At 45.1% G+C, this 13,127-nt stretch overlaps 1 protein-coding gene across 3 annotated transcripts in view; it reads right to left on the bottom strand.

Annotated features, from left to right (window-relative positions):
- Positions 1 to 4,822: 4,822 nt before the first annotated feature.
- The window catches only part of LOC116939864 (alpha-1,3-mannosyl-glycoprotein 4-beta-N-acetylglucosaminyltransferase C-like), a 35,624-nt gene continuing 27,319 nt past the window's right edge, over positions 4,823 to 13,127 (bottom strand). For all 3 annotated transcript variants that reach the window (XM_076065270.1, XM_032948793.2, XM_032948795.2), the window contains exon 4: positions 4,823 to 13,045. In XM_076065270.1, the coding sequence (XP_075921385.1) occupies positions 11,904 to 13,045 (1,142 nt within the window). In that variant the 3' untranslated portion in view covers positions 4,823 to 11,903. The remainder of the gene's footprint in view (positions 13,046 to 13,127) is intronic.

Here is a 13,127-nt window from a genome sequence, read left to right as displayed (position 1 = left end):
ACCAGCTCCCTCCGCAGGAATCTATTAATAGTGTGCACCCACGTAGGGTATTATCCCGATGGTGCTTGTTAAATAAAAGTGCCTCCAGTTATTATGGTCTCCGATCTGCGTCACATCAGTATATACAACTAATAATTTTGAATACATTGAATTCATAATTACCCTTATTTGCCTGTATAAAGTATGCAGAAAACGACACGTTGTAAAGATAGCATGAACCTGTTTCATGTAATGCCATTGTGTACGTCACAGGTGACTGCATACATAATTTCTCGTTCTGCCTCACCACTCCCTTGTAGAGCAGACATTATCAAACGAATGTAGGGAAGATATTTATCTACTATTAAGAGTTCATAATAAAGGTTTTTGGGTTACATCGCGTTATTTATAAATGTGTCGTAACCCTCCACCACCCGACACGGCCAATCAGCAAAAAAAGTGTCACGTTGACAAAAGACAAATAGTTCACTACTTTAGCCCACCGGTGTGTTGAAGAGTGAATCCACAACATTTACAGTTTGAGTACGACGTTTCGCTGGTAATTACATCCAGCATCATCGGGCAAGTCCAGAACTCGTAGTGAACATTCCTTCTACCTGCGGTGGAGGCCAGACAAAGATCCCCAGTTTACCCTTAACAGACTGTCGGAGCAAGTGCTGTTCGAAAGTAGCACATTATAAGGCCGGCACGGCACACGAGGGGGTTTGAGTGGCCAGCACCACGCCCGGCAGCCTTTGTCGCCCTAGTGGCGATGTGTACACGGCAACATAAGGTATTAATTTTAGGCCGAGTCTACCTAGGGGAGGCCCAGGTCCGGTTCAAGATGATCGTCACTGGTGTTGGCCATGAGCGTCAGGTTGGTAGCGCATCGCACTAACTGCTCCACGCCACAACCAGACCACGCGAAAGGACAACCTGTTGACTCTCTCCAAAAGTGGCAAACCGTACGTAGCCAACCGCTCTAATCGAAGGTGTGGGGGAAAGGACAAACTAAACAAAAACAGTTCTAAAGAAGTGAGTTTTCAATCTAGATTTACTTAGTCAATCCCTCACTGGAGTTGAAAACTTATATAAGAAATAACTGCTTCCAGCCAAACAGCCTGCACCCAGTACGATGAAGAGTAATGACACCCTTGTTGTTCGAGGTATAAGATACGTTGCAGGCACTGGAAAAGCAAACATACCAACGCGATCCTGTTTTTTTTTTAACAGACATTTTCTCACGTACATTTCTATTTTTATATGAAAAGAATGCAGTACAAGAGTAGGTGTGGTTAATGCACGTACAATCGGATTGTGCCATTTATGTCCAAAACAAAGAGCTGCTGTGATTTGCTCATGCTGCTCAAACACCACAGGGGCTGTCTAACACCCATCCTACAGCGCCCGGTTAAAAAAAAAGGGGTTCGGCCAAGCACTTGGTGGCTGATGGGTGTGCAGGGTCTCGGACAGCGAGATCAGTCGGAGACGGTCAGATCGCAAAAGACCACGCGGCAGGTGGAGATAAATCATTGCCAAAGTGTCACTGGCGCTGTGGTGCATCACAAAGCGTGGAGGCAACGATGCGTGCATGAGCCATAAATAGAGCCAGTGGAAAACAATGGCACACAATAAACATCAAATCGGCAGCGTCAATTCCATAATTGCTGCAGGCGAATAAGGTTATAAACGATTCAAATCCAATCAATTGATTCCGTAGTACTGTAATAGATTTCACATGAATCTAAATCTTTGCTTTGATTACGTAGAAGAGCACGGGATTCCGCTGGTATGTGCTTGAGCATGATTCACAGCACGGAGTCGAACTGCTGTGGGTTGGAGGATTGGGTTGAGCGTGGAATTGAACTCGCTAATGATTTTGTCGAGTCCTGGTCCATAACTCCGAATATTGGCATGTAAACGCGCTGGGTAACTACACTTCGTTTGAGCACAACACACCTACTGACGTTCATCTAGTTTGTTCTGCCCCACACGCAGATATGGGTGTGTTTATACAGGAACTTTCTGATATGATGGTGCCGAGTTTGGTCACATAACCAGTAAGTTCCGGGTTAAGGGTCTCTAAGCAACGAGGCCAGGAGGGGGTGTCAGCCATTGCAGTACAAAATGGAGGCACAATTCGCGTCTCAGTGAAGATAAAAGCAAACGCACACTGTTGGACATGTGCCTTTTTCCAAGATTAATATTAACAAGAAATTTGCTTATACATATATACTCTTTTTTTTCTCTCGAAATAATTAATGAATAAAACATAAGAGCATAGTAACTGAGAAACAACACGTAAGCCAAAAAGACGCCTTGTCCTCCCGTAGCGGGTGAAAGCGGAGATAAGAGCGTGCTAACGAACTCAGCAGCAGACCTTGGCAATACTTGGGTTGGGGAAATTGCAAGGCAATTATCACAGGCTATCTGTGTGCAAGGTAGGGCTAACCTAAACAAACCGCACGTGGAGGCCATGAGAGGGCCGTTGTTTTGAAATTAAATTAAATAATGAGGCATACAGAACATTGACACTAATCATAGGCCCCAAGGACAACCTTCCAACCAGCACGGGCCGTTTTAAAAAAAAACACACAGCTGAGAGCAAGCGGTGCCGAGGGTCGCGGAGAGTTTACGTTAGCCTAGATATAGGTGAGAAAAACACTCAACCATTTATTCTGCATCTTCTAGCGTTAAAGTTCAAATTTCGACAACAGGAGTAGGCTAAACTATCGATCCTCATGCTCGCTCCAATTGGAGACAAGGCTACGAGCTACAGCAATGAATTATTGCCCATTTGCTAATCCAATACTGAATGTTAATTCATCTTTAATAAGTTCCTGTACAACCTGACCGCAGCATATGACAAACACAGAATTTTTACTAAAGTCAAAACGAATTCCCTAACCTGAGCATAGGCGAATAATAGCGCAGTGTTGACCCAAGGGCAATGGAAGAAGAGCAGAGGCGCCTTTGTCTAGATCGTAGCGTGAGAGAGAGGACAGACGCCAAGCAATTATTTCAGCACCTGCGTTCACAAGGCCGAAAACAGAGATAACACTTCCCCACCACAGCCAGACGGAAATTAATGAGGAGCCTTGAGATGCACGGCGTGTGTAGACCAAAAAACAGCTCAAAACGCAGCCCTGAAGGGAAGACTGAGAGAGTTACCACAGGCTGTCTGTGCTAAAGCATGCAGTTGAGACAGACAGCGAGAGAGTGGGACAGGGAGTTTCATTTAAAGGCCATGAGCTATGTCCCGCTGGCATGGCCTTGCAGAGACTTGAGCGATGTTAAACCGAGGGCCAATGAATAAGAGGGTCTCCCGGCCGCCTTTGTCTCCCTGCCGTACATGATGAGAGTATTCATACGCTTATGAGAGCACTTTCCCTGGAGCTAAAGTCAAGAGCCACAATGGAAGACTGACACAGCAAACACAGCAGACCTCGAGTCATGTGTAGAATCATAACTGTAAGTCTGTGATGGAAATGTTAACTTAAGAAAAACTTAACCATTTCTCGTGCGTCGGTAAAGGTCGTATGAGGGAAATGTCGCCCCTCCCTCCAGGTTGTGCAACACAGACAAAGACGCCTGTGAGATGATTTGAAACGCCGGTTGTTTTGATGGTATGAAAAGAGGGGGCCTGGGTCTGGGAAGCGGTGAGAGTCGGTCACACAGGGGAGAATCCCGCCTCCCTCAAGGTTGTGCCACACAGACAAAGACGCCTTGAGACGATTTGTAACACCTGCTGTTTTTGACGGTCTATGGAAAGAGGAATCAATAGAACAAGGCCGTAAATGATGCACACAAGGATACACATACACAAGGACACACAGACGGACACGCGCTCCAGACCACGACACACCGATAAATCCAAAAGTAGCCCCACCTTGTGGGGAGGAGTCAAGAGGAAAGATTTTGGCATAAAAGAGGACGCTGCCGCATTGAAAACTCAGTTCGGCCGGCTCATCGGAGTCCGGTTCGGCTCAGCTGAGCTCATCAGCTGAGCTCGCCATCTCATCAGCAAGAGTTTGACCTGCGGGTCGGCTCAGGAGTGAGCTGCGACCACTGGTCGGCTCGACTCATAATCATCGGGGCTCAACTCATCGGAGAGGCTCCCCATCTTGTCTGCAAGCGAGCAAGTCCCGCTCGCCAGCTTATCAACCCAACTCATCAGCAAGCTGACAAGACCAGCTTGCCAGCCCAACTCATTCCTGCAGACGCAGAAGAAGTCTCTGCCACCCGCTGGGGTGGCGAGGGTCGCTGTTTAGCGACAAGACTACGAACGTGCATCGCCAGCGCCGGTTGCGCAACCGTGCCGAGCCGACTCCCCTCCCGTGCACGCTACGAGCGTGCCGTGTACACCATCAACTACAACAACGTGGGCCAGCTGACAAGCCGAGTCACCTCCCACGCACGCTACGAGCATGCTGTGTACGCCATCAAGTCCATAGGCCATCAGTGGCTGTGAAGGCATTGCGGCAGATCGAGTGAACACTCCGTCGTTTATAAGTATATTCGTAATATTCCCTCCTTAATATTTTGTTTTGGGCTGTACTTCTAATCGCATAAATTACCAACCGATCCATCAATACGAATTAATCCTTGACCCCTTCGCCACGGAGCTACGCTCACGTGGGGGAATAGCGTATCCAACCGGCTTCCTTATCAGGCGATCTGGTCCACAATTAATTAAACGTTAGTCCAAGATAAGGATATCAGGGGAGAGAGCACACCCCACTGCACCCCCTCACCCTAAGCCATTGCGGTAATCATATAAATCTACCCGATGGATCTGTTGAGATATTTGTGCCTTTGGGAATAATAACTGTTTTTGATCGCCTTTTTCACATGAATATAGTCATATAATCTTTAAGTACTTCTCATTACTGATCGCGCACGTACTCGCGTACTCTACAGAATAATCAACTGTTCCGTGACCTAATGTGCTAAAAACGTGATAAGGGTTGCTTATGGATCTATGAATAAGTGCGGTACTGCGTGAACAATTCAAGTATAATCATTTATCATAAGGTTAAGGTTGTTATTTAGATTAGCATATGCATGTTTTAACGACTCTCTCTCTCACCAACAGCTCGCGTTACACGGCGGAATTAACCAAATGTGCTGGTGTCAAAGTGAAACCACGCAGTCATTGATGAGACTGTGTTGATACAGTGTTGTAATTCCAAGCCGAGAGTTGTATCTTTAGAGTTAAGGTTTAATTAGAAATAAATTGATTAATGCAGAAGTGGCTGTGTGATTCTTTCCTGAAATCTATGCATAAGATCTGGTTCTGCGATGAGATACGAACTTGGTGACCTAACATATACACACTAATCCATACTCAGTAAATGTTAAAGCGAGAATGATATGAACTTGGGGACCTAACATAAACTCTAATCCATACTCGGTAAATGCTAAAGCGAGAATCATTGTATTATCCTGATCGATAATACGAAGTTAAACCACGAAGCCGAGTTGGCTCTTGACACTAGCATAACTGCATACTATTAATTGCATTATCTCGATTGATAACACCACCTCGTCAACGAGGCGGGGCCTGATTATCATAAAGGCTGTCACTGACATAGCCACACCCACTCGTATAATTAATACGATTATCTCTCAAATTTCATTTAATTTTCATTATTTTCATCCAATTTTCATAACACCCACATATACAACAACACTGATGCCTATCTGAATGCAGATTCACATCATCATCCAGCTCAGAAATCCCCTCTTATCAAGACGCTCATACATCGGGCTAAAACAGTGTCAGATGGTGAAAGTCTAGTGAGAGAGATCAAACACGTTAAAGACGCACTACGACAGAATGGCTACAATAATGCTCAAATTAACAGAGCACTGAATGCCAAATCACGATCGCAAAGCAATACTGCTGAAAGCGATCAGATTGTTAAAACAATAAAAATTCCATATATCTCAGGAGTAATATAACGTAACATCAGCGTAAGACTAAAAGAACATCAGAGAAATATTAAAGTATCTCAAACACAACTGTCGGCAGTGGCAGAACATGCTTGTCAACAAGGACACTCAATTGATTTTGATGTTGCAGTGTTGTGTAAAACTAATTATTACTGGCAAAGACTAATTAGAGAATCCATTGAAATTGAGAGGAATAAAAATAACTTTAATCGCTCTGACAGCTACAGGCTTAGTGCGACCTGGAAGCGTATTATTAAATAATACACATTACAATTCCTTATAGGGGAAACACATCCTAATTAACGGATTACTAACATAGCATATAATCACTAACACACATTACAACTAATTACTAATCTACAACTCATTACTAATCATAACCATTGACTGATTACTAATCGATTATATAATTACAATACCCCCCCTCCACCTCAAATCACTGCACCTGATATGAGTTAAATGATGACGTCACCCTGCTGCTCTATTTAAAACCGGGAGCAAGCGAGGGCTTTACCATTCTGGCGAATTGCCCGATGATGCTGGATGTAATTACCAGCGAAACGTCGTACTCAAACTGTAAATGTTGTGGATTCACTCTTCAACACACCGGTGGGCTAAAGTAGTGAATTATTTGTCTTTTGTCAACGTGACACTTTTTTTGCTGATTGGCCGTGTCGGGTGGTGGAGGGTTACGACACATTTATAAATAACGCGATCTAACCCAAAAACCTTTATTATGAATAATATTGGTCGCGAAAGCCTACGTGTTAAACTTATGGGTGTATCTGTTCATTGCGGGACTTTAAGAAGCATTGTCTGCAAGCTCGTTTATGTTCTTATACTACTGGGAATGCTGTTATGTTGGGATTGCCGTTATAATGCTGTAAATGCCTTTATAATGCCGTTCAATTATGTTGAATATGGTGCCTAGTTAACAACGAAGCCTGCCACTTGCATTATTGCGAATGTTATTTGTAGTTGGATAAGTCGAGCCAGACTTATGCGCATGTAACTTTAATGTGTTCTTGAGAGCAAGGATGAAGTATCTCATGCAAAGTTCAGTGTTATATGCAGCACTGTACATTTAGTCTGCAGTATGGTGATTACATAAAGTGACCTTATTTAACACAGTTGCTTACTCTCTTGTTGTATAGCTAGTCAGTACCATTTACCTGATATACTGAGACGTGATTTAAAGCTTTCGTGACTGCAGTAATTCATATTCTTAGCTCTTTCGGTAAAGTCACGTTGAAGGGAAACAATAAAATATATAAAACAATAAAAATTCTCACGACGTTTCGACCATAACGCAAACGGTAATCATCATCAGGTGCGTTATGGTCGAAACGTCGTGAGAATTTTTATTGTTTTTTATATATATTTTATTGTTTTATTGTTTCCCTTCAACGTGACTTTACCGAAAGAGCTAAGAATATACTGAGACGTGTTAAATCGTGCATTTTAAGGTGCATAATTATTATGTAGATTTATATAGTGCCTTCACCAAGGCACTTTACAGAAATGATCAAATTGTACACAAGATGATAATGGTTTGAGATGAGGAGTGGTGTTATTAAAAGTGGTGGTGTGTAGTTTTAGTGACAGTAGAACAGGCGGGGATGGTTGGGGTAGGCCTGGTCATATCTGCGGGGCGGATAAGTATTGAGGCATCGGATTAGGAAGACAAAGGGGTTGGCCACGGGTGGGGACTGGGAAGTGGAAGAGGGCCTCTGCGAGCGAGTCCCCTGCACCGCAGACGACGTTCACGTCCGTGCAGCATAGCAGCAGATCCCCGGCTGGACCCACGGCGAGGAAGAGCGTGCAGCGCCGACACGGCAAAGACTTCCCCGGCAAGAGCCGGGTCGCAGGTCCCTCCCATGCCGGAGGCCGCACGAAGCCTCGATGCCCTTGGGTAGCCGTAGCCCAGGCGGCTGCGCGGCCCAGCGAAGGAGCCGCCCGACACTGGTGATGGAGCGGCTCAGCGAGCAATTGCCAGCGGTCAGGCCGCCAAGAGGATGCCAGGTGGACGCGGGAGTAGGCAGGGGACACAAAGGGGCGTCACCAAAAGAAATAAAACTAAATTAAACTAGGTTATTGGGAGGCGCCTGCGGCGCCCCCGAACAACCACAGCCTGCGGCGCACCCCAACAACCACAGCGTGCGGCGGCCCCCAAAAGGCTGGTCAAGTAAATCCTTACGATGCACTCGCACAGCGTGCGATGGGCCTTAATCCAGCAGTGGATTTAAGCACCAAAAAAACGACAGTACGAATGTAATTAGAACCGTGTGCATTGTCAGATGTAATTCTTAAAGAACTCACCTTCAACTACTTATTAACTTAATGTCTTGAGACACGATCGGATGTACGGCTGATAGTGAATTACGATGAAACTAAAAAACGCGAACGGCTTTGCTGTAAAATTTTGATTTAAAGCTTTCGTGACTGCAGTAATTCACAAGCACAGAGACAATTTCAACCGAGAAGATGGATTCTATCTTAGGAATCATTGGAAAGATTTGATAAACCATTTCAGGTCTTAATTGATTGTTAACGCTTACAGTGGCTTTCAGACAGCATACATAAAAAAAAAATTCGTCTCCCCCCTCTTCTTTTCAGAATATAGATGGACTAGTCCTAAATAAACTGCCAAATCGCTGCGCATGGTGCTAACTTTTTTTTATAAATAAATAAATGCACCGTTTAAAAATACATTTATGCAAACCAACACACCTGAAGACGACCGTTTGTGTTATAGTCGAAACGTCGTGAGAATTTTTATTGTTTTATATATATTTTATTATTTTGTTGTTTCCCTTCAACGTGACTTTACCGAAAGAACTAAGAATATAGGCTTTGCTGTACTTGAGGATTTTCAATAAGTCGAATAAGCGTGGCTTTTTGCGGCTTTGACTTAAAACTTTCACTCTACGTGCCTTTTTGGACCATCCCGCGATGGAACCTTAATGGGAATGAATGAAAATGTATTTAAACTTGTTGTGATATTGACATTCACTTCTAAGAGCTATGACTTATTAATGAGTGAAAGAACTGTTATAATTATTTGGAAGCTCTTAAGGGGTCTTATGAAGTGGTGGGGGGGGGGGGGTCCCCCTCCCCCTCAGCCCCCACCCCTGGGGTGTCAATCCTCCAGTCAGGGGGGAGAGGTGTGGAAGGCTCTTACCTCAAGGGGTCTTATGGAGGGGTGGGGGGTTTCCCCTCCCCCTCAGCCCCCACCCCTGTTGGACCCTGAGCGTGCTGGCAGATGAGCTGGCCACAGCGCCTTATTAGGGCGCACATCACCTTGGGGGCGTACATGTTTGGGATGGGCGAACCTCTGGTTGGCTGTTGCTCGCGGTCACGTGACGCACTTCAACCAATCCGGGGCGTACATGTTTGGGGGGGCGTACATGTTTGGGAGGGTCGCACCTCTAGTTGGCTGCTTGCTCGCGGTCACGTGACGCACTTCAACCAATCCGTGCCGCATTAATCAGTCACAGTGACAGAATGACAGAGCTGGGTGTTTAGATATATGTATAGTTGTTGAGGAGGGGGAAGAGAGGAGAGTGTAGAGATTGAGCTGATGGTTCCTCCTGCCAGCTAGCGTCGTGCTTCCGCCATCCTGCTTCCAAAGTAAAGTCACCCATAGCCCAGTGGTGCTGGCTCAATATTGGAGTGTTGTTGGCTTCTGTAATGCAATGCCATACATATTAAATTCAACAATTCTACGAGAAATGTAGATATTTAGGTCGAGTTTATCGAGTTTGCAGAGGCAATGTGTAGCTCCTCCATTTAAATACATATTTTGGCCAGAGAACAGTAGTGTAAATATATGGTGTTTAAAATGTAATTACAAAAGAAACCAATTAATGCATTTTCTGTTTCAAGCATGTCCTACTATGGGCCATTTTGTCTAATTCCTATTGAAGAAAAATGTCACACTGGAGCAGGGGTCACCAAACTTGTTTCACAGTGGGCCGGATAACTGAAAGAATGACGAGCGCGGGCCGCATAATAAAAACAAAAAAAATTCTGGAGCGTCGTACCTGTGTTGATAGCTGGGAAATCTTGGGGCGGGAAAGATGCGTGTTTGTGTGTGTTGCCATGGAAACCATTGTAACGTGTTGCCATGACGTTGCCAGGGAAACCATGGCAACGTGTTGCCATGACGTTGCCATGGAAACCATGGTAACGTCAGAGCGTAGGCGGAGCTACCACGAGCCGGGGAAGGACTTGAGATGGCGCGAAATAAGCAAACATTACAACAAACAAGAAAATCTAGATACAATAATTTAAAATAGTAAATTTAAGGCACATAGCAGTCAGGAGGTCTCCGCACGCGTGAAGATCTCCTAGTATTCTAAACATAATATTTAAATTGTATCGCAACGGCTCGTGTTTCATACGTTTTATCAACCAAATTCAAGTACCGTCAGCGGGCCTGATGGACTGACGTCGCGGGCCGAATTCGGCCCGCGGGCCGTAGTTTGGTGACCCCTGCACTGGATGAACATGCTCAGCTCCAGCTCTTAGATGGAAGGGAGCAGGAGAGCTGCTGTTTGTGTGGAATGTAACCATTGCAGGGAGCGGCAGTGTTGCGGTTAGCACGCTGCACCACGAACCCGGCCACCCGAGTTCGATTCCCACTCACGGCCAACAGTGACGATTATCTGACTCGGTCCTAGGCCTCCCCTAGGTCGATTTAGCCTCAAATTAGTATTTTGAACTTCTTTTCGCACCGTACGTACCCAACCATGCGAATCGGAAATGCGGTGTGTAAACATCGCCATTAGGGAGACAAAGGAGGTTGGGCGTGGTGCTGGCCTTCCCACCCCCTTGTGTGCCCTGCCGGCCATAGATGCTCGCTAACAGCATTTGTCCTAACAGTCTTGAGGCTATACAGGGGATGTGTCTTTGGTGTAACCATAACAGTGCTATATCACGAAGGAGAGTGAACTCGGGTGGACCAAAGGAACATTTGGTGGTGCAGGACCCGCCCCAACACGCACCTAACACCTTGCGCTGTGGAGAAACAAGAGCAGCATGGCATAAAAAAAAAACACACCGAGGTCGTATCTCACAAAAGGTTTCAATGTTATGCGATCGACAAACCTGCTCCCCCCCCCGACCCCATTTGCAGGTGTGGATCCATATCTGTCATCTGGAATTAGCATTCAGATACATTAGAGAATTAACATTCATTGCATATTACCATCAACGTACATTGTTTTTTTTAAATTACTTTACATTTTCAATTCAGTTTTACATATACTACCAATAGGAAGGCAAGGAGCTGAGAACTGATGGGGAGAAAATTGTGTTAACTATTATAGTAAACAATACAAAATACTGCACAGTAGCAGAAAATGATACATTTTTCTTCATCTTCTAGCATATGACAAGTCGGTGTAAATTATACATCCGGGGTTAAGCTTGTGAGCCATTGGATAGCTTTGGGAGTAGCACTAATACTGTCCAGTCCAACGGAGAGCAGGCCTAAAATGCAGTTGTTTGTGATGCGGTCCATTGTTTGATTTGAGTGGCCGCAGTTACTGAACTGTGGGTCATATTTACTTTTTCCACTTGAGGAAGAGGTGTACGCAGTCACTGTTCTGAAGTGGTTGATGAAGCCACCACAGTTTTATTGGTAGATCAAAGCCATGCGGAGCAGTGGTGGTGCCCTCGCTGAGGCTATTGTTAGGAACTTCAGTAAAACTCCACAGCATTCGCCAGCGGCCTTCAGTAGATCCCGCTCCGTCCAATATCCAATTGTCTCGCGCAATCCCAGCTTGGTTTCCAGGATCTTGGACGAGTTTGTGGAGGGTCGAGCAGCTCTTGGTGTAATGGGAGGACAATGCTTCCTTGGATTTTTCCAACTTGGCTTGATATCACGGCATCCCTGTGGAAGTTTGCTGGTCCAATGTTGGCCAAAACAGGAAGCCACTCGGTGGGAGTACGTTTCAGTGTGCCCACTATTGTTCTTTGTGAGCAACCCAAATGCTGATACTCCTAATAATAATCCATTCTGTTTGGGTCATAGTCACATTTATACGAATACAGCCAATTTTAAATGGCACAATTGTGCTGATATTTCTTTCCCTATATTCACCATGTACAAAATGTCCGAGTGTAATAAAAGACAAACATGATTGTTTGTCGACATTAGTGCCAACTTGTAACAAGCCAGCTTTCAGACCGTCATTTTTTCTTTCAAACGAACTTGTCAGAACTTCGATCACATCGATGTTCTGAGGCTCCACGAATTTCAACATAAAGTAATCTCCTGCAACTGGAGTCTTTCCCCAGAAGTAGCCACTTTCAGTGCTGTAAGCTTTCTCCGGCCGGTAGTCTTCGAACACCTTGATGCTTGTGTGAAAGGTGGCGGCAGGGTTGTCGGCCACATTTGCGGTACTCTCCTGAAAATCGCCGTCCTTCAATTCATTCCGATTGCCTCTGAAGGATGAGTAGAGGCCCATGTGCTGAAATAACGCCGGCTTGAAATTTATGGGATTGTTTTGTGTTAGAATAACACGGAAGTGTGTCAGAAGCCAATCGCATGGCATCTCCTGGTAGAACAGAAAGAGAAATTGAGCAAGGGTGGGTAGGTCATTACCATGGTAGAGCTTGCCAATGTAGCCCAGTTTGGAGAATTCTAACGTAACCCAATTTTTATTTTTTCGTGAAGCAATTGCCTTCTGAATTGTGGTCAAAAAATTATTTGCACATTTCAAATCATCTTCCAGCATGATGTAGTAGTCAGCAAGGTTGGCACAGAAGCCAATTAGGAATGAGTAATCAAGGTTCTGCTTGGAGCGGAAGCGCACTCGATCCGGAGGGTCATTGTAGTTGGCCTTGAGGCCCTCAAGGGAGGGGTAGATCTCCTCTGGTGCGTGGATCAATAGAAGTCGCTTGGCTAACATATGGCTGGGGAACATCTTCGTAATTAGACGTGCCGTCATCTCGCACCATGCCATGTCAAAGTCGCACAAGTGCACCACTACTACCATCTGCTGAAGTTCCGTTGAGCTTGACTGCTCAAATATGGACCTCAGGGTGTCTATCAAGTATGGCTCATGTTTCCGGTTTACAGAACAAAGGCCAATCGCAAGGAACTCTGAAAGAAAAAAAAACACAGGCACTTACTCAATGAAAATGTGGCATGTGTGTGTTTGAGGTTGAATTTAATACACTACTTT

Source organism: Petromyzon marinus, chromosome 7 (genome assembly GCF_048934315.1).
Source record: "Petromyzon marinus isolate PM22_M1 ecotype Great Lakes invasive population chromosome 7, UKy_Petmar_22M1.pri1.0, whole genome shotgun sequence".
In the NCBI taxonomy this organism is placed as follows: Eukaryota; Metazoa; Chordata; class Hyperoartia; order Petromyzontiformes; family Petromyzontidae; genus Petromyzon; species Petromyzon marinus.
The sequence above is the reverse complement of the archived record's forward strand: the minus strand, read 5'-3'. Positions and strand labels throughout refer to the sequence as shown.